The 23,944-nt window shown below is 37.4% G+C and overlaps 1 protein-coding gene across 1 annotated transcript in view; it reads right to left on the reverse strand.

Moving 5' to 3' along the window:
• Window positions 1-5,168: 5,168 nt before the first annotated feature.
• The window catches only part of LOC117305212 (apoptotic protease-activating factor 1-like), a 31,897-nt gene continuing 13,121 nt past the window's right edge, over window positions 5,169-23,944 (reverse strand). Inside the window, exons 13-26 of the mRNA XM_033790031.1 lie at window positions 23,079-23,204; window positions 21,510-21,635; window positions 20,859-20,987; window positions 19,446-19,568; window positions 18,307-18,432; window positions 17,725-17,850; window positions 15,020-15,139; window positions 13,098-13,217; window positions 12,278-12,403; window positions 11,017-11,142; window positions 9,552-9,677; window positions 7,993-8,118; window positions 7,003-7,122; window positions 5,169-6,006 (exon numbers count right to left, since the gene is read on the reverse strand). Of these exons, the coding sequence (XP_033645922.1) occupies window positions 5,845-6,006; window positions 7,003-7,122; window positions 7,993-8,118; window positions 9,552-9,677; window positions 11,017-11,142; window positions 12,278-12,403; window positions 13,098-13,217; window positions 15,020-15,139; window positions 17,725-17,850; window positions 18,307-18,432; window positions 19,446-19,568; window positions 20,859-20,987; window positions 21,510-21,635; window positions 23,079-23,204 (1,782 nt within the window). The 3' untranslated portion in view covers window positions 5,169-5,844. The remainder of the gene's footprint in view (window positions 6,007-7,002; window positions 7,123-7,992; window positions 8,119-9,551; window positions 9,678-11,016; window positions 11,143-12,277; window positions 12,404-13,097; window positions 13,218-15,019; window positions 15,140-17,724; window positions 17,851-18,306; window positions 18,433-19,445; window positions 19,569-20,858; window positions 20,988-21,509; window positions 21,636-23,078; window positions 23,205-23,944) is intronic.

The raw sequence follows: 23,944 nt of genomic DNA on the forward strand, positions 1-23,944 counted from the left end.
TTATAACTTATTTTCTAGTGCGAAATTTAGTATTACACATAATAATGAGGAAATTTTTCTTTGCTTTTTCATAAATTCACAATTTGTTGTATTATTTATTCAGTAACAAACACATAGTTCTAGTTGAAGTTAATTCAATTACAGATATCATGGTTGTGGAACATTGCCTTTTTAAAATAAACAACTTTTGAAAAGAAATAAAAATGTCTGAATGTGTGAGTTACTGACAAATCCTTTCGCCACATTAGAGAAAATACAACTCAAAATAAATTCTTACAATTCTTTACGACAACTTTAAGAAAATTTCATACAAAGAATGTAATATTAATCATAAAATTCATGTAAGTACTGAATTATTGTAACATCAATTATACTTGACCCAAATCTGTTTTTTATCATTAAGAAATGAATGTCCATTCCCTGTTGCCTGCATAGTTTTGAGGTTTTAATGATATCAAATAGTGATCCCCAGTCTGCCGCTTCCCAGGTTGTATCGTTAACCGGGTGTGATCCCTGGCTACACGGCAGTTTGCGATTTAATGGCTTCTGACAGGCACCCCCTGAACAAAGATATTGACAAAATTGGGAGACCATCAACATAGGGCTAGATAGCTCAGTTGGTAGAGCGCCGGCACGTTAAATCGGAGGTCGTTGGTTCAAATCCCGCTGTAGTCAATTTTTCTTTGTTCAATCCTAAATCGTTTTAATGATGGTACATGTAGGCCTACATGTACTTGACCGTACTTTACTTGAATTGTAATTTTTTTGCTAACCTGTGAAATTGGTCACAGAGTTGCGAGATAATTATGAATGAAAAAACACCCTTGTCACATGAAGTTTCGTGCTTTCAGATGCTTGATTTCGAGACCTCAAAAGCTAATTCTGAGGTCTCAAAATCAAATTCGTGGAAAAATACTTCTTTCTCGAAAACTACGTCACTTCAGAGGGAGCCGTTTCTCACAATGTTTTATACTATCAACCTCTCCCCATTACTGATGGTGATAATTATTTTGAGTAATTACCAATAGTATCCACTGCCTTTAACGGATTTATCTATGCCTGCAACGGATAAACTTTTCAGCAGTATAGTAGGCACTTGTAACTTACAAGTTGTAAGTAGCATAAAATAAACCCAATTTCATGATGCTGCTTACCACAAAAGCCTGCTTACAATTACATGTGCATTATCCCATAAAGAACTTACATAAACTATTTAGGTGCTAAGCACAGACTTAAGCGTTAAGCAGCAATATGAAGCCAGGCCCATATCTGAAAGAGCATACAAATACAAAACACATGCAATTTTGAATGTCACAATTTATCTGATTAGTTTATTAATTCATGCTTACACTATTTATTAGTACCATTTTTGTTTTCTCCAAAAGAATCATTTTTTTTTTAATTCAGCATTTTTAAATGATAGTTTTTGTTAGAGCCCCCGACTGCAATAACAGTATTATATGAATACCAATAATTACAATTTTGTTTTAAGGTTTTGGGTACTTTTTATGCGACACAAAACACACAAGTACACAGATTTGCATTAAACTTGCACTGTTTAAATATGCGAGTAATGATGGTAGATATCTCCCCTTCAAATATTACTTGCTGAGGTGCTGCAGTTTTTGAGCAATGAGTAAAACAAACATCATAAAAATCATTTTAAAATGTTAGACAGATTGACATGACTCTCCTGAAAACATTGCTTTATTTCCCTTTTTCTCAAAAACTTGAAGACTAATGACAGAATGACGCTGAAACCTTTGTCTACACACAACTTATATTGCAATGCATCATATCATTGTCAAAAACTTGATTTACAAACTGTATCAAAACTCTTTAAATCACCATCTACCCCCCCCCTTCCAGCCCCTAGAAGTGGTTTCATTAAAGGAACACGTTGCCTTGATCGGTCGAGTTGGTCTTTGAAAAGCGTTTGTAACCGTTTGTTATAAAATGCATACATGTATGGTTAGAAAGCTGTTGAAAAAGTTGAATAAAATGATTCACACAAACATGCCTCGAAACTGCACAGGTTTCCTTTTACCTCGTCGACTAACACGGTCGGTCATTTATGGGAGTCAAATTTTTGACTCCCATAAATGGCCGACAGTGTTAGTTTGCAAATTCAAAGAAAAAACATGCATTTTCAACATGTTCAAGGCAAATTTAAGTGGATCATTGTACTCTACTTTTAAAACATCTTTCTAACCATATTCACTTTATAACAAATGATGCAAAATGCGTTTTACAGACCAACTCGTCCGGTCCAAGGCAACGTGTCCCTTTAATAAAGACAGAAAGAAACTGACTACACTATTCAGAGAGTCTGGTTTTTAAAACCTCATCTTTGCCAATGTTAAAGGTTATATACACAGGATTGGCACAGCTGACCAAATAGTCCCAGGCAGTGTTGTTTTAATTGATCAATACAGACATATAATAGCACAAATTTGCATGATTAGTCAAGTTACATGTAAACCCCAAGTCATACATGTACTTGCTGCAAATGTTGAGAACACAGCCCTGTTTTCGCAGGGAATGTTTCTTTGTGCACAAGTCAATGGATGTGAATTATTTGTTGCGAATTTGTGATGTAACATTTTGTGTGGCATTGCATTCGCAAGTTTGAACAGGGCTTGAGGCGGGAGGAAAAAAAAGTGAAAACAAAATAAAATGCAAAATGTTCAGCATGTCGTCACAATGTCCTTAATATTAATTGGGTTCTCAAACAACCAAAATCAGCTGTTGTGTTTTTCTTTTTAGGATTTCAGATATAGTTATCTTGAAAATAACTTAATTTCAGAGGGAAATATTTCATAATCAGAAAGCCTCCAGACAGAGATTCTTCAATATTTTATTTTTACCAATCCTGTAAGAATTAAAGACGATGGACACTGTTGGTAATTGTCAAAGGCCAGTTTTCTCACTTGGTGTATCTCAACATATGCATGAACTAACAAACCTGTAGAAAATTTGAGCTCAAGTGGTCGTTGAAGTTGCGAGATAATAATGAAAGAAAAAGCACCCTTGTCACACAATCATTGTGTGCTTTCAGATGCTTGATTTCGAGACCTCAAAATCTAATTCCGAATTCTCGAGATCAAATTCGTGGAAAACCACGTTACTTCAGAGGAAGCCGTGTCTCACAATATTTTATACCATCAACAGCTCCCCATTACCCGTTACCAAGTAAGTTTTTTATGCTAATAATTATTTTGAGTAATTATCAATAGTGTCCACTGCCTTTAAACAAACATTAATAAATACCCTAGACAGTTTCTCTACTCCTATTGGTGGAGAGCGCGTTACGTGGGGGTGTTTAAACGGTTGATAATGACCAGCTGGAGCTGTTTATAACCGGCTGGCTTCTGCGTGTCGGGCGCGCAAGATTATCACGCGGAACGCAATTCATAGCTATTAGTAACAGCGTCTAATCTATTTCTAAGCACGCGCGCGTACACACAACCCACGCGCAACAGATTCTTCACAAAGTTGTTTAAAAAAATATTTCAACATGTTCAAACCCCCGAATTTTCAAATGTCAAAGTATCTGTAATTGTATTTTTAATGTCCGTTTAAAACCTTATAGGGTTGTTGCCGTGTGCTTAAGGCCCGAGCCGAAGCGAAGGCGAGGGCCTTTATCACACGGCAACAACCCTATAAGGTTTTAAACGACCGGTTAAGAACTCATCGCTACCCTTTTATTCCCTTATTATATACTACCAAGCGTTTTGTAAAGTACATGTAGCACACATAAATTTAGTTACATGTACTTAACGCATTATAGTGATTTATAGTGATTTATTATTAGTGATTGAAAATTATGATACCTTTTGGTAAGACAGTTTTAGAAATACAAAGGTCGTGGGTTCAAATCCAACCCAAGTAATATACCTGTGATTTTTTTCACTCACAGAGCACGGGCAAGTACCGAGTATACAGTGATAACACACATCTGTGTTTATGTATATCATTGTATACAGTACGTACATGTATATGGATAAAACCCTTTCTGGATAAAACCCTTTCTAGCAATGAAACCAAAATAAAAAGAAGGCATCAACAATTCCTTGCAGAACTGAAATGAAGTGAAAGTACCAACTTATTACCCATTGTACAAAATTGTGTAGCTAATAAGTACTTAAATATCAGAGACTCATTTAAGGTTAATATTTGAGGTTTTTTGTCACAGAAAAGTTGACTGAATGGCAAGAGTAGAAATTTGTTCATCCTTGTTGTAATTTCAGAGGAACACATTGAAGCTTTGAACATTAACTTTGCATTTGTTTGAGTTTGGTGTGTTCTTTAGACATAGTTTTTCCAAACACACTGTCACTACTTTTGAAGTTTGGTTAGAATTTTGTTTAAAGCGGTAACCTTTGCAAAGAAAAAAAAATTCAATTAAATTTGTTCAAAATGACTAAACAACAATGCAAGACGAGCCGTTTTTCTGAAAAACTAAACCAATTTTAGTTTAACTTTTTTTTTATAGACTTGCCGTCTGCGTCAGAAACAATTCTATGTTTCAAGATTTATTTTGAGTAGAAATTTATAACTGATTTTAAATCATATTATTAGCATCTCCCCTTTAAGAAATGAAAACACTTTTTCGTCATTAATGTGTCCAAAACACAAACAATAATATTTTAAGAAAATAGTACAGAAATTGAACTTTAAGCCACAATGTCTGACTTTATGAAACAAAAACACTCAAAAACCTTAGTATTTACAGAATATATTCGATGACAAATGTCACATTTTCTTTATCAAGACCTTTACATAACAAACACATCGCTTTCAGACTCGTTGATTAATCTTTTTATGATATTGCAACAAAAACAAAAGTCACGCTCAGATTAGACTACTGACCAGGGCCCAATTTCATAAAGCCTGTAAGCAAAAAAAAAATTTGCTTAGCATGAAATTTCTTCCTTGATAAAAACAGGATTACCAACCAAAATTTCACGTGATTTTCAGGATTTAGCAACAACAATTGAGTACCAGTATCAAGCAATATGCAACAAATGAAACGTTCATGGCTCTGCTTCGTAAGCAAGGAGTAACCTTGTTATAGCCCTAGGAGTAGGTTGCAACGGCCTATGGAATAAAAAATATATGTAGCCCACACCTTGAAGTAGCCTTCAGGCCTTGTGTGTCTGGCGACTTGCAGAAAAAAAAGAAGAAAACAAAAAAAAAAGCTCTTGCAGAAGCAGTGAATTTTGTGCTTACGGCAAGCAATGTCATGGGTTTGCTTAATCCAAAGAGTGCAGGTTCAAGCCCGGACCCAATTTCATAGAGCTGCTAAGCACAACAAATTTGCTTAGCAACCAAATTTCCATTTGTTGCTCATTGCTTGTTAATGGCATTCAGCTGCTGTTTGCTTATCCTGAAAACCACATGGAACTTTGGTTGGTAATCTTGTTTTTATCAAGGAAGTTCGAAATTTCATGCTAAGCAAACTGGGCCCTGTTCACACCCAAGTTAAAAGTCAATCTTGAAGACATTTTAGATTGACTTTTTGTACATTACCTACCAACTTCTGTTGCCAATACTTTTTGTTCTGGGTTCCCCTTTTTAGTTTAGTATGTTTTTGGGTGCGTTCGATTAGCTTCCCCGGGTTGACCCCATTCTGCCCCCTGTACATTCGAATAGCTTTGACGTCATTCCAGGGGCTCACCCGGGTCAGCCCCAAGTGCCCAGCTTGTTGAATGGGTCACTTGGGGCTAGCCCCGTGATGCATGGCGTAACCACGAGGGTGAGTGATCATTCGATTAGCTCTCGTCTTAGGTTCCCCCTACTAATTCCAGCATCTCAGCAATAAACATTTCAAATTAAAAATACTTAGACTTTGTCCGATCCATTTTTGACTACGGTAAGAAGGTAGAGTAAACCGGTGTTGCCGATGGTAACAAAGCGACTGAAGTCATCGTTGGGTTGGACGAGTCGGACAAAACTTCCTCTTATATGGAACGTCTGGACTGGGGTCCCGTCAACTCTCCACCACTGTAGGGTCACAAAGAGAAGATAATAATAACAAGTTCTTATAATAACAAGTTCTTATATAGCGCATTTCACAATAAACCGTATCAATGCGCTTTACATTAGTCCCCTGGTCATTGGGCCAATAAATATCCCTTTAATCTTGAGATGATGAGATCGTTCTTTATCAATCATGCAATCGTTACAGGCAAATTCTGTAGATGTATGGGTGTCGTGTCCGAGCGAATAAGAGCACTGAACTCGAGCTCTGGTATTTATGATCAGCAGAGTGAGGGTTCAAATCCTGGTCGTGATTCTCTCCACCCAGGGGTAAATGGGTACCTGTGAGGGCAGAGTTGGTTCTTGTGATATGATTAGCTTAGTGCGCTTGTTAGTGCGCTACATACGTATTTGCCGGCACAGGCTGCTGTATACTCCCAAGGGAGCTGAGATTGTTTAAGGAGCGATTCAAGGCCCAGTGACCAGGGGTAATAATGTTGAAGCGCCATGAGCATCACTGCGTTAATGAAAATTTCATCCCAAAAAAAAGAGTTTTTGAGATACCACAAAAAATCCGGAGGAAGTCATGTCCATGCATGAAGAGTTATCTAAAATAGTAAAACATAATCTGAGAAGCGTTACTGACAGTAATGCGTCTCAGATTCTATTTTTGGGGTATAAAAATCGATATGTTTTTATATAACTGTGAAGTGAAATGCTTCGCAAATTCTTTGTATCGAAAGCTGATGTTCGTTTTAATTGCCATTTTTTAAAGAGTAATTACCAAACATAAACATACCTTCCCCTTTAAGAAGCTAAATTGTAATTTCCACGGTAAATATAGATTTCAAAATGGGACTACCTTTTGGCATTTCACTTCATTTTGTTTTTTAAATTCTGGTTGTGAAGCGAAGCACTCTCAGAAAAAATCAAACTTAATCACAGTACTACCAATGATAATTAGAATCATAAATCTGTTAAACCTATACCAGATGAAGCCTGCCCTCAATGGTTGCTTACCTTTACGTTATCGCCAACAGATACAATGAATTGGCCGTCTGATGAGAATTGGAGGTCAGTGACCCAAGAGTTGTGTCCGGTACAGCATGCCAATTCACTGCCCGTAATCATGTCCCATATCTAGAAGAAAACAAAATAAAACCGATGACTAGAGCAGAAGCTAGTCCAAACATTGAAACCAATTAAAGGCAGTGGACAACTATTGGTAATTACTCAAAATAATTATTAGCATAAAACCTTTCTTTGTGACGAGTAATGGAGAGAGGTTGATGGTATAAAACATTGTGAGAAACGGCTCCCTCTGAAGTAACATAGTTTTTGAGAAAGAAGTAATTTTCCATGAATTTGATTTTGAGACCTCAGATTTAGAACTTGAGGTCCCGAAATCAACCATCTAAACGCACACAACTTTGTGTGACAAGGGTGTTTTTTTCTTTCATTATTATCTCGCAAGTTTGATGACCGATTGAGCTCAATTTTTCACATGTTTGTTATTTTATGCATATGTTGAGATACACCAACTGTTAAGGCTAGACTTTGACAATTACCAAGTGTCCACTGCCTTTAAGAACTCACTCTAGGGTAGTGAAGTTAACGATCCACTAAAGTAGTAGTCCCGGCCGATTTAGTCTCCTGACGATAACTTAAGCAAGCTAGTCGAAACGTGGAGACCAATTAAGAACTGACTCCGCGGTAGTGCGGTTAACAATAATCTACTAAAAGCTAAAGTAGTAGTCCCTGCCGATTTCCTGCCGATTTCCTACCTTCCACCCGGGTAGAAGTTAAAAAGCAGGACAGTTCTTTTCAGAACTGAGATGTCTCATGAAAATACAAAAAACTACTCCCCGGTAGTAGAATATAAAGCAAGACGGTTCCCTTAATCTACCCCGCAAGTAGACACACATGGTGTTACCGCAAACCAAGTATATATTGATACCTCACCATGCAATGCCTCAAATCCCTCAACAAAGTTGTTACTAAGTAACTAACCTTAATGATGCCTTGATCGTTCCCGGTTACTAGGCAACGGCTGTTTGGTGAGATGCAGCATGTTCGAACCAGATCCCCGTGGCTATTAAGTGTTTGTAGGAGTGCACCAGTTTCAACATTCCATACCTGTTTATTGAACGAAATTCAAAACACCTACATCAATATCCGAGAGTACCGTAATCTGTTGCATAGATTAGGTGTGATCCACGCACAAGGCGCAATACCCTTAAATTACCAGAATAATTTGTGAGAATGGAGCTGCCCTCCAAACAGCTGCCCACATCAACAGTGACTGCACTTACATGTGTATCACAGTTGCCCTAGCGAGCGTTCCCTATAGGAGCTCCATTTGTAGACTTAACTTGGCACACAATGGCTAATTTGACATCGACAGTACCGTCTAATCGAAGCTGGTTAATCTGAGTGTTTACATATAAAGTGTGCCGCTGTATAAGATGCAACACCATGAGTTTCTCTCTCAGGCTTGTCATGTACCATTCACTGCTGGTACATCAACCCCTACAGAGGTCATTGTGATGATATACATGTAAGAACACTCCCATAAGATTAACATGATTAAGGGATCGTATTTTGTTTTATTAGGATAATGAGTAGAACATGGCTTCTGTTTTTTTAGGTTTTTTTTAAGTCAAATTGACATGTACAAAAGACTAGCAAACGGACTGCTAGTCCTTGTTATCATGTTTTTTGGACCTTCAAATATCAGATAAGAAGCATACAGTTATATGCAGGAAATTACATAATACATGTAGTCGGAAGTGTCATGGCCGAACGGTTAAGAGCACCGAATTCAAACTCTGGTGTTTCTGATCAGCAGAGTGTGGGTTTGAATCCCCAGCCGTGACACTTGTGTCCTAAAGCAAGACACTTTTAAGGACGAAGCAACTGTTAAAACCGTTGCTTCGTCCTTCAGATGGGACGTAAAGCGGTTGGTCCCATGTGTTGTGTAACGCATGTAAAAGAACCCAGTACACTTTTCAAAAAGAGAAGGGGTTCGCCCGATGTTCCTGGCTGTGGCTGCTGTATGCGCCGTAGCACCTTGTAAACCCTTATAAGGTGCTAAGTAATTGGGTCTCATAATTCATCACTGCAATAACCTGTACATGTATATACTCAGCGCCTTGAGTACCTTGTTTGGTTATGCGCCGTAGCACCTTGTAAACCCTTATAAGGTGCTAAGTAATTGGGTCTCATAATTCATCACTGCAATAACCTGTACATGTATATACTCAGCGCCTTGAGTACCTTGTTTGGTTATGCGCCGTAGCACCTTGTAAACCCTTATAAGGTGCTAAGTAATTGGGTCTCATAATTCATCACTGCAATAACCTGTACATGTATATACTCAGCGCCTTGAGTACCTTGTTTGGTAGATACGTGCGCTATGTAAGACTTCGATATTATTATAAGTTTCAGGGCCCATTTTCATGGCTCTGCTTACCCCCCCAATGATATCAGGGAGAGGGGGTGTTTTCTGGGGCTGGTAGGAAACTCCTGTCAAATACAAACATTGTGGAAATAGTTGAACTTATTTTTACCTTGGCCGTGTTGTCGGCAGAGGCAGACACCGCAAGCTTCTCATCCCTTGATAGGTCAGACGAGAAGATCCAGTTGTCGTGAGCTTTCATGGTTAACACGATCTTACCGGTCTTGACGTCCCATACCTGAGGTCAAGGGTTATAAAGTACAGGGTTTCATAATGACAATTACTGTACAAGCACAAGAATTAGAGGCCGACCCTTTAATTAAAAAGGACGAGCAATCACTGAAATACAACATGCAAAATCCACATGATGTGATAATTATCTCCTGCACTTACACAACACGATGTAACTGTAGCTATAGCCATAACCATAACCATGACCTGATGACCATTACAAAAACTACAACTTCCAACTATAAATCGTCTGCTCATAAATATAAGGTCATTATAATGGCAACTTCATATACTTATTAAAGGCCGTGGACACTTTTGGTAATTACTCAAAATAATTATTAATGGGGAGAGGTTGATAGTAAAAAACATTGTGAGAAATGGCTCCCTCTTAAGTAATGTAGTTTTCGAGAAAGGAGTCAATTTCCACAAATTTGATTTTGAGACCTCAGGTTTAGAATTTAAGGTCTCGAAATCAAGCATCTGAAAGCACACAACTTTGTGTGACAAGGGTGTTTTTTCTTTCATTATTATCTTGGAACTCCGACGACCGATTGAGCTCAAATTTTCACAGGTTTGTTATTTTATGCATATTGTTGAGATACACCAAGTGAGAAGACCGGTCTTTGACAATTACCAATAGTGTCCAGTGTCTTTAACATTTATTGTGAATGGTCTTTGCCATAAATTCTGGTCCAGTAAAAATGTTGTAAAAAACAGGTAAAAATAATAAAAAAAAGGTTTGAAAAAAAAATAAAAAATGATTCTTGTACTTTGAATTAAAAAAGGTGTTCCTTTTTGCAAAACAAATTCTTTGAAGACAACTCTTGATCACAAAATAAAATCAGTTACAATAAATCCCAACAAATTGCACTCAATGGAACTTAAAGGAACATTACAGAATTGGTTTTTACTAACAAAGCAGTTGCTAGCAGTGTAAGCACTTTATGTAATCCACCACACACATAAACTGACAAACCTGTAGAAGTTTGAGATCGATCGACCATCTGGGTCAGGAGAGATTAGTGAAAAACCGATTACAAATGTTGCTTTGCCTCGCTGCCTTTTAAACAAAAATTAACAAAACGCTCACTGATCGATAAATTCCAAACGCGAACTTAGATTATTTATTTCTCATCAAATTAACATGAAATTTCAGACAAAAATATTTCAAGGGATGTTTTCTACTTTCATCATCATTAGACCGTGTAAGTTTGAAGTAAATCTGTGATCTTCACATCTTCTTTGATTTTTGTTTCTTACCAATTCTGTAACGTTCTTTTAAGTAGATGAACTATAACTGTTACCTATTAAGACAACTAAAACTATTATCGTGTAATTCTCCTGACCTTTAATGTGCCATCATGCGAGGAAGATAGTAGCCTGGTGTCATTCTTGAAGAACTTGCATGAGTTGACCGAGTCAGTATGACCCCTGAAGCTCAGATGTTGACCAGGCTCGTCAAGATCCCATAACTAAACAAAGAAAGTCAACCAAGGAGGAAATGTTACTTATTCTGGTGTGGCAGTGGAAGCCACTACATGTAGCTCCATTTAAAAATGTCCGAGTTTGGCCAAACAAAAACTCAGAAGGTATACACATTTTGCAAGATCCCATAACTAGTCAAAGAAAGTCAACCAACGTGAACATGTTAGTTATTCTGGTGTGGAAGTGGAAGCCACTAGCTCCATATAAAAATTTCTGAGTTTGGCCACAAATACTCAGAAAGAAAACACCTTTTCAGGAAGACAGTGTGTTTACTTGGGTCATGAAGTTGGGTCAATCTACAGGCACTAGACATTAATCAAAATAATTGAAAGCATAACAAAAATTACTTAAGCAATGGAGGGCTGTTGATGGTATAAAACATTGTGAGAAACGGCTCCCTCTGAAGTAGTAATAGTAAAAAAAAAAAGAAGTAATTTCTCACTCAAATATTAAAAGGGTTCAGGCATCTCAGGCCTGAAGTCTTTTATTAGTGCACCTGAAGGCACACAAATATGTGCAAAAAGGTTTTTTCTTTTCTTTTGTTAACCCACACCTGTGATGTCATGCTATTGTTAAAACGCTTCGTTATTTTGCATGAATGGCGCGATGGATAAAACTGTTCACAATGCTCATATGTATTACAAAATGATCGTAAATATTGGGCATTATCCTATACTTATTCTCTTGCCTAAATTTTTTTATCTTATGCATATGTTGTTGGAATACACCAAGTGAGGATACTGGTCTTTGACAATTACCAAAGGTGTCGAAGGGATAAGAGTAATCTTATCTGGAAGATAGAAATAGTCTTTACTCCTAGTTAACAACATAAAACCAGTCCTTCTGATTTGAAAATCACAGGCGTGTGGAAAAAAACACACCTGGATTTTCCCGAGGGGTGTGATTTTGCTTGCGCCAAAACAGATTACGCCAAAACAGATTACGCCAAAAGTGAATGCCAAGGCGTGTATTTTAGAGGGATCAGGCGTGTGATTATTCGCACTCCTGGGTAAGCTTTGAGGGGTGTGATGGCGTGCGGGTGTGATCGCAAACCTCAAATCAGAAGGACTGAAAAACAAAATCAGGATTGATAAGAAGGAAACCAAATGAATCTTCACTGACCCTTATATCCGTGTCGGCTGATGTCGATGCAAGACTCGTCCCATTCTTATTGAACGTGCAGCTCCTGATTGAACTTGTGTGGCCTTTAAGTACACATAACTCTTTGGCGTAAACTACACTCAGAATCTAAAAACAAAAAGATCAAATGTCAAGTCCAGAATAATTTGTTAAAGGCTGTGGACACTATTGGTAATTACTCAAAATAATTATTAGCATAAAACCTTTCTTGGTGACGAGTAATGGGGAGAGGTTGATGGTATAAAACATTGTGAGAAACGGCTCCTCTGAAGTGGAGTCGTTTTCAGAAAAGAAGTAATTTTCCACGAACTTGATTTCGAGACCTCAGATTTAGAACTTGAGGTCTCGAAGTCAACCATCTAAACGCACACAACTTCGTGTGACAAGAGTGTTTTTTTCTTTCATTATTATCTCGAAAGTATTGTTGTTTAGTTACCGAATCACACTTTCCCTGATTTGTGCAATTCATAATCAAAGGCGTTAAACCAATGTTTGTATGCAAGAGATTGGATATCAGTAGCTTGGCGCTTATATCCCCCTGTGGGAGATTGCTGAGCTCCATTGATGGGAAAATCATCTACAGCAACAACAAAACAAACAAACAAAACAAACAAACACACAAACAAACAAACAAACAAACAAACAAACAAACAAACAAACAAACAAACAAACACCTAAACACCCAAATAAAAGAAAAGAAAAAAAGAAAAAAAAAAACACAAACAAAAAACACAAGGTGAACCGACATTGGAGGACATGACTGATTATTTATTTGTTATAATTTCATTTTTGATATAATTACGTGTATATTCCCAGCTTCGTTCCCACACGCAGCTTTTCCATCATGTGATATGGCCAGACTGCGGACTCTAGAGTTACTCTGTGTGACGACACGTTGTCTCGTCCCATTGTGATCAATCACCTAAAGAAAACAAATAATCAATCAGTTAACATTTGTTTCCATAATGTTATTAAAGCCATTATACACTTGCGGTAAACAGTATTGTCCAAGTCCCACACTTCGTGTATCACAAATTATATATAAAACAACAAACCTGTGAAAATTTAGGCTCAATCGGTCATCGGAGTCGGGAGAAAATAACGGGAAAACCCACTCTTGTTTCCGCATGTTTCGCTGTGTCATGACATGTGTTTAAAATAAATCTGTAATTCTCACTACCGAGAATTGATATTGTTTTAATGTTTTCTCGAAAAGTAAAGCATTTCATGGAACAATATTTCAAGAAAAGTCTTTCACCATTACCTTCTGTAAACCCTGTAAATTATTTGTAAATCTGTGAACTTTTTTTTTTCTGTACCGAAAGTGTATAATAATAATAATAATAATAATAATAATAATAATAACAATAATAATAATAATAATAATAAGAAGAAGACATTTGTATGGATTTAAACAATGGTTTATTATACAATATACAATGTAAAAATAATCGAAATAAAATTTAGAAAAAGCAAAGAAAGGAAACGGTATGGTGTATGTAGACCGAGTAGATAAAAGTGTTGAAACAGTTGTGCAACATCACGCGATACGCGTGACGCGCACAGAATCTCCTTATAAAGAGTTGTTTACCCGAGGGCCTTACCATTTCAAAGCTGGAGGGGTGTTGTGTTGAAAGAAATCATTGAACAATTATAATTTTGCATTTATTTTACCTTCTGACCAAAAAGTTTTGATGTTTCTGACCGAAAAGGTATTTATGAATGGGAATCAAAGTGTGTTGAATCGGTTTTCAACTAGTGGTTTAAACCCGCCGAGGCCTGGTTCTTGATAATTTACCTCGACTTCGTCTCGGTAAAATTATCAAGAACCAGGCCTCGGCGCGGGTTTAAACCACTAGTTGAAAACCTCTTGACCACACATTGATTCCCTTAATATACAATGCAAAAATAATCAAAACAAAATATAGGTTTGAAAAAGCAAAGAAAGGAAACGGTATGGTGTAGTAGACCGAGTAGAGGCTTGTAGTGATCAGACAGAGACAAGAAAAACGGACAGACAGAGACAAGAAAAACGGACAGACAGAGACAAGAAAAACGGACAGACAGAGACAAGAAAAACGGACAGACAGAGACAAGAAAAACGGACAGACAGAGACAAGAAAAACGGACAGACAGAGACAAGAAAAACGGACAGACAGAGACATGATAAACGGCAGACACAGAATGCAGAGAAATGAACAAAACGACTAACAGACAACACCAATGCCCTGTTGCCTAAAATGAAATAATAACCAAACAATAAACGTGAACAACTTAAGGCTTCTGTTTCTGCTAGTGGCCCATGTGCTGATGAATGTATCGCCAAATAAAAAAAATCCAAAGGCACAAAGAAAAACTCCATCATCAAGAGTGTCATGGCCGAGCGGTTAAGAGCACCGGATTCAAGCTCTGGTGTTTGATCAGCAGAGTGTGGGTTCAAATCCCGGTCGTGACACTTGCTACATTAAATTGTTTAAATTAGTGCTTTCTGCTCCACTGGCAAGGCTTCGGACTGATGATACCCAAGCCTACATCCATATGGATTGTAAAAGGGGGTAACCCTGTTTCAGCCCTAGGAGAAGGTGGCAACGGCCTCTGGAAAAGAAAATGTATTGTAGCCCACACCTTGAAGTGGCCTTCAGGCCTTGTGTGTCTGGTTGCATTGCATAGAAACAAAAATAAAAATAAAAAAATAAAAAACTTTTAATGACGGGAGTCACTTACCATACAAGCATTAGTGCTATCAGTGGCTACTATTCTAACATCTTCTCCTACATATTGAGCGGCAAAGTCACGCTTTAAAATCACATTACTGTCGTCATGAAATCCATCTATCTTCCAGATCTGACAACAAAATAATGAAGACGTCGGTCGAAAGTAAAAGAAATTGATAAATGTATATAATTCAGTTTGCGGTAACACCATGTGTAGTTATGGTCGAGTGGCTTAGAGCATCGAATTCAAGTTCTGGTGGTTAAGTTTGTATCGGAGTATGGGTTTGGATCACGGTCATGACCCTTGCGCCCTTGAGCAAGATACTTTACTAGAATCGGATTATTGCTTCTCTTCACCCAGGGGTATAAATGGGTACCTCCGAGGGGAAGAGATTGATATTGTGTATGTTTAGGGTGTCATGACCGAGTAGTTTAAGAGCATAGATACAGTACAAGCGCTATTACAACACTATTATTAATATTAGTAAATATCCAAAGAGTTGCAAAGGTCTTGGGTTTGAAACCCACCCGCAGTAGTTTGTTTCTTTGTTTGTTTGTTTGTTTTTTATTTCCAAATATCACAATAAATAATCATGAAACATACAAGAAATAAGAACAACGAGTGATAAGAGGAGGGCACCAGGAAAAAGCCTAGGCTTGTACAGAGCCTGGACCCTTTATAATATAAATAATAGGTTTTAGTTTATACCAATAACAATAATGAAATTAGGGTACGGTGAAAGGTATAGTGCATACAGCAAAAAATAACACAAAACAATGATTGTTTGTAATTAAACTGTTTTGAAAAAAATTTGTTTGCTATGCAGCCATAAATACATATTGAGAGTTGATAACAAAAAGGAAAATTAACAGAACATTATTTAGGAAATTACAAAAACTTGATAATTTGGAATGGATAATCATGGTACGCGTGTAGTTACAGGTGGTGTCATTTTAGACGATACTGGTTATAAGTACATGTAGGTTTTTCATGTATTTTTTGAAGCTGTGCACAGTTCTAAATGAAGGTATTGGGGTGAGCTGATTCCAGAGTAGGGGGCCTTGATGTCTGACTGTTTTCATAAATAAAGTGGTCCGAGCCTTGCCAATATGAATTTTAGTAGCTGATCTAGTGTTATGTGAATGGATGTCAATATTTCGTGTAAAGAGGAGTCTTATGTTACCTGGTAACAAGTTAGATTCAAACTTAAACATAAGGACCCCAAGATGATATTTATACAGTTTAAAAATATCAAGTGTTTTAAATTGCTTGAAAAGGGGTGCAGTGTGCTCTCTAAAGCTAGAATTGGCTATAACTCTCAAGGATTTCTTCTGTACGATTAATAGCTTGTTCAGGTAAGAAGCATGAGTATTTCCCCAGGCTAGAATCCCGTATTGAAAGTGGGGCAATGCCAGCGTATTATAAATAGAGAAAAGCACATTTCTAGGCAGAATATGTTTAAGTTTACGTAGAACACCCAAAATTTGGGAAACTGATGTGTGAATCTTTTGGCAGTGAGACTTCCATGTAAGGTTGCTGTCAATTATAACACCTAGAAATCTAAAAGAATTTACTTGGCTTATTTTAGAGTTGTTTATATAAATATTGATGTTGTCATCTTTACATATATTTGAAAATAACATAAAGCAAGTTTTCTTTTCATTAATTGATAGTTTGTTACATTTAAACCACAATGAAACCTTATGCAGTTCTGAGTTCATTACTGAAACTGCCTCCTTTAAGTTACTATGACTAAAGAAAACATTGGTGTCATCGGCAAAAAGAATAAAGGATAACACTTTCGAAGAATTACAGATATCGTTTATATATAAGAGAAAGAGTATTGGACCTAGAATTGAACCTTGAGGTACGCCACATTTAATAGTTTTAGATGTAGAGTCATAATCTTTCCAATGAACGAATTGTTTCCTATCAGAGAGATAGCTTTTGAACCAGTCCAAGGCCTTTCCCCTAATTCCATACCTCTCAAGCTTTGAAAGTAAGATAACATGATCAATAGTGTCGAATGCCTTTGAAAGGTCCAAGAACAATCCTATAGTGTGGTTACATTGATCAATAGACGAACTAATTTTGTCAACAAGGTCTATAAGTGCCGTTTGGGTTGAGAAGTTAGCACGGAAACCATACTGGGAGTTATGCAGAATATTATACTTAGTTATAAAGGTATTAAGACGATTAGCAACCAAGAGTTCGAGCAATTTGGAGAGACATGGTAATATAGAAATAGGGCGGTAGTTGCATATTAATTTAGGGTCACCATTTTTATACAAAGGAATAACCTTAGCCTTCTTAAAATCATGTGGCACAATTCCTGACTCCAGCGATAGGTTAAATATTTTCAGCAACGGCCCAGCAATAATGGTGCCAGTCTTTTTAATAAGATAGCTGTTTAATTTATCATGGCCAGGACTTTTGTTAGACGATAAACCATCAATACACTTCAGAAGTTCACTTTTAGTTATAGGGGTAATAAAAAGAGAATTAGGATAATCACCTTCGATAAAATCAGTGGGGTTTAGTCTTGAATCCGGAATCTTTCTTTTGTTTCCCTTTGTTCCCTCTTCCCTCTGGTGCTTATTTTTTTTTTCTTTTCTTTTCATGCGCTTTGAGCACCTTATTTGGTGGATATTGCACAATAGAAAATTTCCTTAGTAATATTATTATTTGTTTTTAGTCTTACTCCATCTACGTACCATAACCGTTTCATCGTCAGAGGCAGAGATAAGATTCTCTCCGATTTTGTCAAAAGCAACGGATAGAACCCAACTGCTATGACCTCGGAAAACTGTCAGAGACTTGTATGTTGCCACATCCCACAGCTGTAACACAAGATTTTGACAAACAACATAATGCATAAAATAACAAATAAAAGAAAAAACACCCTCTTCACACGAAGTTAAGTGCTTTCAGATCTTTGATTTCGAGACCTCAACATCTAATTCTGAGGTCTCAAAATCAAATTCGTGGAAAATTACTTCTTTCTAGAAAACTACGTCACTTCAGAGGGAGCCGTTTCTCATAATGTTTTGTACTATAAACCTCTCCCCATTACTCGTTACCAAGTTAGGTTTTATGCTATTAATTATTTTGAGTAATTACCAATAGTGTCCACTGCCTTTAAGTCAATACTTGTTCTAGTCATTACGAAATCAGCAGTTTGCTTGGTTGGATTGGAATAATTATTTTTAGTAATTACCCATAGTGTCTACTGCCTTTAAGGACCTAACATAAACCTCAATTTCTAATTAATTTTTAACACTAAGAAGTGGACTTACCCATATGGAGAAATCGGAGAGTCCAGTTGCAATAATGTTCCCTCGAGGGGAGAAGGCACAGCATAGTATTGACTGGGCACGACACTCGCACAAACCAAGAAGTTTACCAGTTGCGACATCCCAAACCTACAATACACAACCATAGAGTTAAATCATTCAGTATTGGAGGATTCGTACACTTTATTTTTATTTTTTTTTATTCTTATTGTTTCAGCACACCCAACAGCGCAAGAATCTACACTTGAACTATCGATTACAAAGTAAAGTAAATGTACTTCAACTTAAAAATCACTGTTTTTCCAAACTGAAAGATAAAATGGTGAGGGAACAAAACAAAGCTGAAAACATGTTATCTTTCAATTTACAAAGACATTTTCCAATTAAGAAAACTCACCCATGTAACACAATTGTTGTTCACTTGGCCAGCTGACATTGTACTTAATAATGTTGCAAGCACTATAAAGTATGCCTATTTTTGCAAAATAGTTATTAAATGTGACCAATCGTCGTTTGACAAAGTACCCAAAAAAAAAAAGACTCATAAATGTTTTAATTATTGAAACTGCTACATAACCAAGTCAGATGATAGACTCTTAAGTGTAGATTACTACTGTACACAAACTCGCCTTCGGCTCCTACTTCTATCCACAAAATCTACACTTTCTCATCAAATCTACTTAAAGACAGTGGACACTATTGGTAATTGTCAAAGACCTGTCTTCTCACATATCTCAAGATACGCATAAAATAACAAACCTGTGGACATTTGAGCTCAATCGGTCATCGAAGATGCAAGATAGCAATGAAAGAAAAAACACCCTTGTCACACAAAATTGTGTGCTTTCAGATGCTTGATTTCTGGACCTCAAATTCTAAATCTGAGGTCTCAAAAACAAATTCGTGGACAATTACTTCTTTCTCGAAAAATATGTCACTTCAGAGGGAGCCGTTTCTCAGAATGTTTTATACCATCAACCTCTCCCCATTACTCGTTACCAAGTGAGGTTTTTAAATGTATGATAATAATTATTTTGGAGTTATTACCACTAGTGTCCTCTACCTTTAAGTACATTAGGATACCTTATTATTATTATAGTAGCTATTTCATGAAGTAGAAACTTGGTAGATGCTATACTTACGTGGAGTACATTCGAAGCACCAGAAGCAATCTGTTTATCATTGGGGGATACGGAGCAGCAGGCGACAAAACTACTATGGGATTCATAACTGTGCATAATACTGCCACTCTCTGCGTTGAAAACCTTCAAAGACACAAATACAGAAAAGGAAGAAAATTTAAATGAATAAATAGTAAACTTGCATGAACAACTTTTTTTTAAATCTCTTTTGTGAGAGTGTTGGCTCTGAAAAGAGCCTATAGATGTGGTCTTGACGTTTAAAACAGTATACTCTGCTCATCTTCAGGAGAATGCTTAAGCTTTACAGGGTGTGGAAAAATAATAAGCAACTATAACTAGTAACTTTTTAAGTACAAACATGTTTAAGAATAACTATAAGTATAAATATGAATAGTAAACTTGCAGGTACAACTATGAGTAAAATCTTATTTGAAGGAGTGGTGGCTTTGAAAAGAGCCAGTTTGGTCTTGACATTTCGAACAGAATACTCTGCTCGTCTTCATCCCAGTCAAACACGTTTAAATCTCTTATGTTTGAGTGTTGGCTCTGAAAAGAGCCGGTGTGGTCTCGACGGTTCAAACAGTTTACTCCTCTTCAGGAGAAAATACAGACTGATACACAAAATCATTACTTTCAAAACTGAAAGATCTTTGATTCAAAATGTTGCACCAGCACCAATCCTCCAGAAAATATTTACATTTATTTTCACAGACAGGAATCATTTGTTTCATATTGACTCGTATCTGAAATCATTGCTACCCTTATATTCCCTTTTATTAATACCCGTGTATCACACTATTTCCATCTGGAAAGACCAAGAAAGCATATATCCATTGCTTATCCATTTGAATTGCCATTAATATGGTGACTATTGTTGATCCAAACCACCGGAGCTAGAGTCCGGTGCTCTTATCCGCTCGGCCACAACACACCATGTCAAGACCGGGACTCAAACCTACACTCTGCTGATCAGAAACACCAGAGCTTGAGTCCAGTGTGCCAAACCACTTGGCCATGACACACCATGTCAAGACCGGGACTGAAACCCACACTCTGCTGATCAGAAACACTAGAGCTTGAGTCCGGCGCTCTTATCCCCTTGGCCACAACACACCATGTCAAGACCGGGACTCAAACCCACACTCTGCTGATCAGACACAACAGAGCTTGAGTCCAGTGTGCCAAACCACTTGGCCATGACACACCATGTCAAGACCGGGACTGAAACCCACACTCTGCTGATCAGAAACACTAGAGCTTGAGTCCGGAGCTCTTATCCCTTCGGCCACAGCACACCATGTCAAGACCGGGACTCAAACCTACACTCTGCTGATCAGAAAAACACCACACCTCGAGTCCGGTGCTCTTATCCGCTCGGTCACGATACGCCACTTCTTTCATATTGACTCTTACCTTCACTATTCCGTCATCTGAACAGCTCACAATGAAGCTATCATCGTTTGACCACAGGCAACCTTTGACAGCTAGAGAATGACCAGTCAATGTCCGCAACAAATGTGGCCGCTCACCCATGTCCCACACCTGTTGAAGTTACAAATAATAATCACAGTAATATAAATAGGAGTTTATATGGGCATTAAGACATTGCATGGCGAGGTATCAATATTTGGTTTGCAGTAACACCATGTGTGTCTTCTTGCTAGGTATAAAAGGTAGTAAAGTTTTTTACTCCATAAAATGACCGACCGTGTTAGATTGCTAAGTAAAAGGAAAACCTTAAACTTTCATATTTGTGTGGATCATTGTATTCTACTTTTAAAACATCTTTCTATCCATAGCGATTTCATAACAAATGGTTTCAAGCGCTTTTAAAAGACCAACTCGACCGATCCAGGGCAACAATGCCCGGCTTACACGCATGACTGCATAGCAGCCTTTGTTTCCCTACAGCTGTACCGGCCACAAACAGCATTCCACGGCTTACCACATACACAGTCCACAGCATTCCGGACTAGATAAGCGGCCATAGCCACCTTCCGCCTTCTAGGGGTTAGGCAATTGCTGCTTACCAAACTCTATTTGCTCAAAGAATTTTCAACGAACCTTGACAGTATTGTCTTCTGAACAGGAAGCTGCTCTTTTACCGTCGTGGGAAAAGACGCACATGTAAACCTCCTCTAGATGACCATAAAGAGTCACAATAATCTTCTCTCCGGCAACGTCGAACAGCTGACAAAAAACAAACATTGTTAAAAATACATTCATAAATACCCCAGACAGTTTCTCAACTCCTATTGGTAAAGAGCGCGTCACATGGGTGTGCATAAACCTTTTGTTAATGACCGGTTAAAAAGTGTTAATTCATAAGCGTGACACGCGACCTTGCACAAATATGAAGACAGTTTCTTTATTCCTATTGGTCGAGAGCAACGGCTGAAACAGTTGTGCCACATCACGCTATACGCACGACGCCCACAGCATTCCCTTATAAGGAGTTGTTTACGCGAGGGCAGCGGAAGGCTATACCATTTCATAGCTGGAGGGGTGTTGTGTTTTATAAAGAAATCATTTAACAATTATAATGTTTGCATTAATTTTACTTTTTGACAAAAAAGAGATGATGTTTATGACCGGGACGGTATTTATGAATGGGAATCAAAGTGTGTTGAATCGGTTTCAACTAGTGGTTTAAACCTGCCGAGGCCTGGTTCTTGATAATTTACCTCGACTTCGTCTCGGTAAATTATCAAGAACCAGGCCTCGTTGGGATTAAACCACTAGTTGAAAACCTCTTCACCACACATTGATTCCCTTATTATTTGTTTGGTATTAATGAGCAATGGAGAGCTGTTGATAAACAGAACCTCTGAAGTAATGTAGTTTTTGAGAAAGGGGTAATTTCTCGGGTAAATATTAAAAGACCTCAGACTTGAAGCCTTTTTATGCATCTGAAAGCACACACATTTTGTTCAACAAGGGTGTTTTTTTATTTCATTGTTCTCTTGCAACTTCGATGACCAATGAGTCAAAATTTTCACAGACTTGCTATTGTATAATTATGTTTGGATACACCAAGTGAGAATACTGGTCTTTGACAATTACAACCATGTCCGGGTGCTTTTAAACCAGACATGGTGTTGGGTTGGCCACATCATTGAGTACATCAAGTGAGAATACTGTTCTTTGACAATTACTAAAGGTGTCCATTGCCTTGAAGGCAGTGGACACTATTGGTAATTACTCAAAATAATTATTAGCATAAAACATTTCTTGGTAACAAGTAATGGGGAGAGATTGATAGTATAAAACATTGTGAGAAACAGCTCCCTCTAAAGTGACGTAGTTTTCGAGAAAGAAGTTATTTTCCAAAAATTTGATTTTGAGACATCAGATTTAGAATTTGAGGTCTCGAAATCAAGCATCTGACAGCACACAACTTTGTGTGACCATGGTGCGGCAAGGGTGTTTTTTCTTTCATTAATATCTCGCAACTTTGACGATCGATTGAGCTCAAATTTGCACATGTTTGTTATTTTAGGCAAATGTTGAGATACACCAAGTGAGAAGACTGGTATTTGACAGTTACCAATAGTGTCCAGAGTCTTTAAGTCAACTTGCCTCAAAATGTTACAAAGAGTATGGTTTAATATTTGTGAATGAGTGTTCACAAACCTTTAGCGTTTTATCAGATGAGCAACTTAGAATCGTTGTCCCATCAGGAGAAAATTCACACCAGTTCACTTTGTCTTCATGATGGTCAAACATGGTGTTCACTCGGCCTGACATACAATCCCAAATCTAAATAGTAACAATAATAATAACAACAGCGATAAAGTCTTCTACAGCATCGGTATCCACAACAAGTGCTCATGGCGCTTTCTTCAATAAACAAAATCCCTCTTGGTTGTCCTTCAGCGCGGCAAAGATCAAGAAAAATGAGAAAATCCAATGTCTATTGAATGTGACTGAAATGTTTATGACAAGTCTCCAAGAAGGAGTTTAAAATATATTTTTTATATTGTACATGTACTTCCAGAAACTCGACAATTACCTTGTGAAAAAGACTTGTATTAGTATTAGTATAACTAATAATAATAATAATAGTTAATTAACCCATTGTTATGTAGCACACCCAGGTCAAAATTCCAGTTGAACCTAGTTAACTGGGGTCAACTGGTTCAACTGAATAGTGATCAAACTCGTCCATTTTCCATATTAACCAACTGGTTTGGACTAGGTTTAACTGTGTTCAACATGTTCAACTAGGTTGAAATTATAAACCAGTTGGTCTCTGTCCATTTTCCATATTAAACCAACTGGTTGTAACTGTGTTTAACTAGTTTATCAACTGGTTTCAACTAGTTCCAGTTAAACCCAGTTTAACCAGGTTCAACTGGAATTTCGACCTGGGCACTGTCAACGCAAGGTCCCTATGTGCTGTCAGTATTTTCCTTCAAGGTGTATTTGGAGCAAGGTGTTAAATATGTGAAACCGATTCTTTCTAACAGCACAATGTACATTTTGAAATGCTTATAAGT

This window comes from Asterias rubens, chromosome 22 (genome assembly GCF_902459465.1).
Source record: "Asterias rubens chromosome 22, eAstRub1.3, whole genome shotgun sequence".
Taxonomy (NCBI): Eukaryota; Metazoa; Echinodermata; class Asteroidea; order Forcipulatida; family Asteriidae; genus Asterias; species Asterias rubens.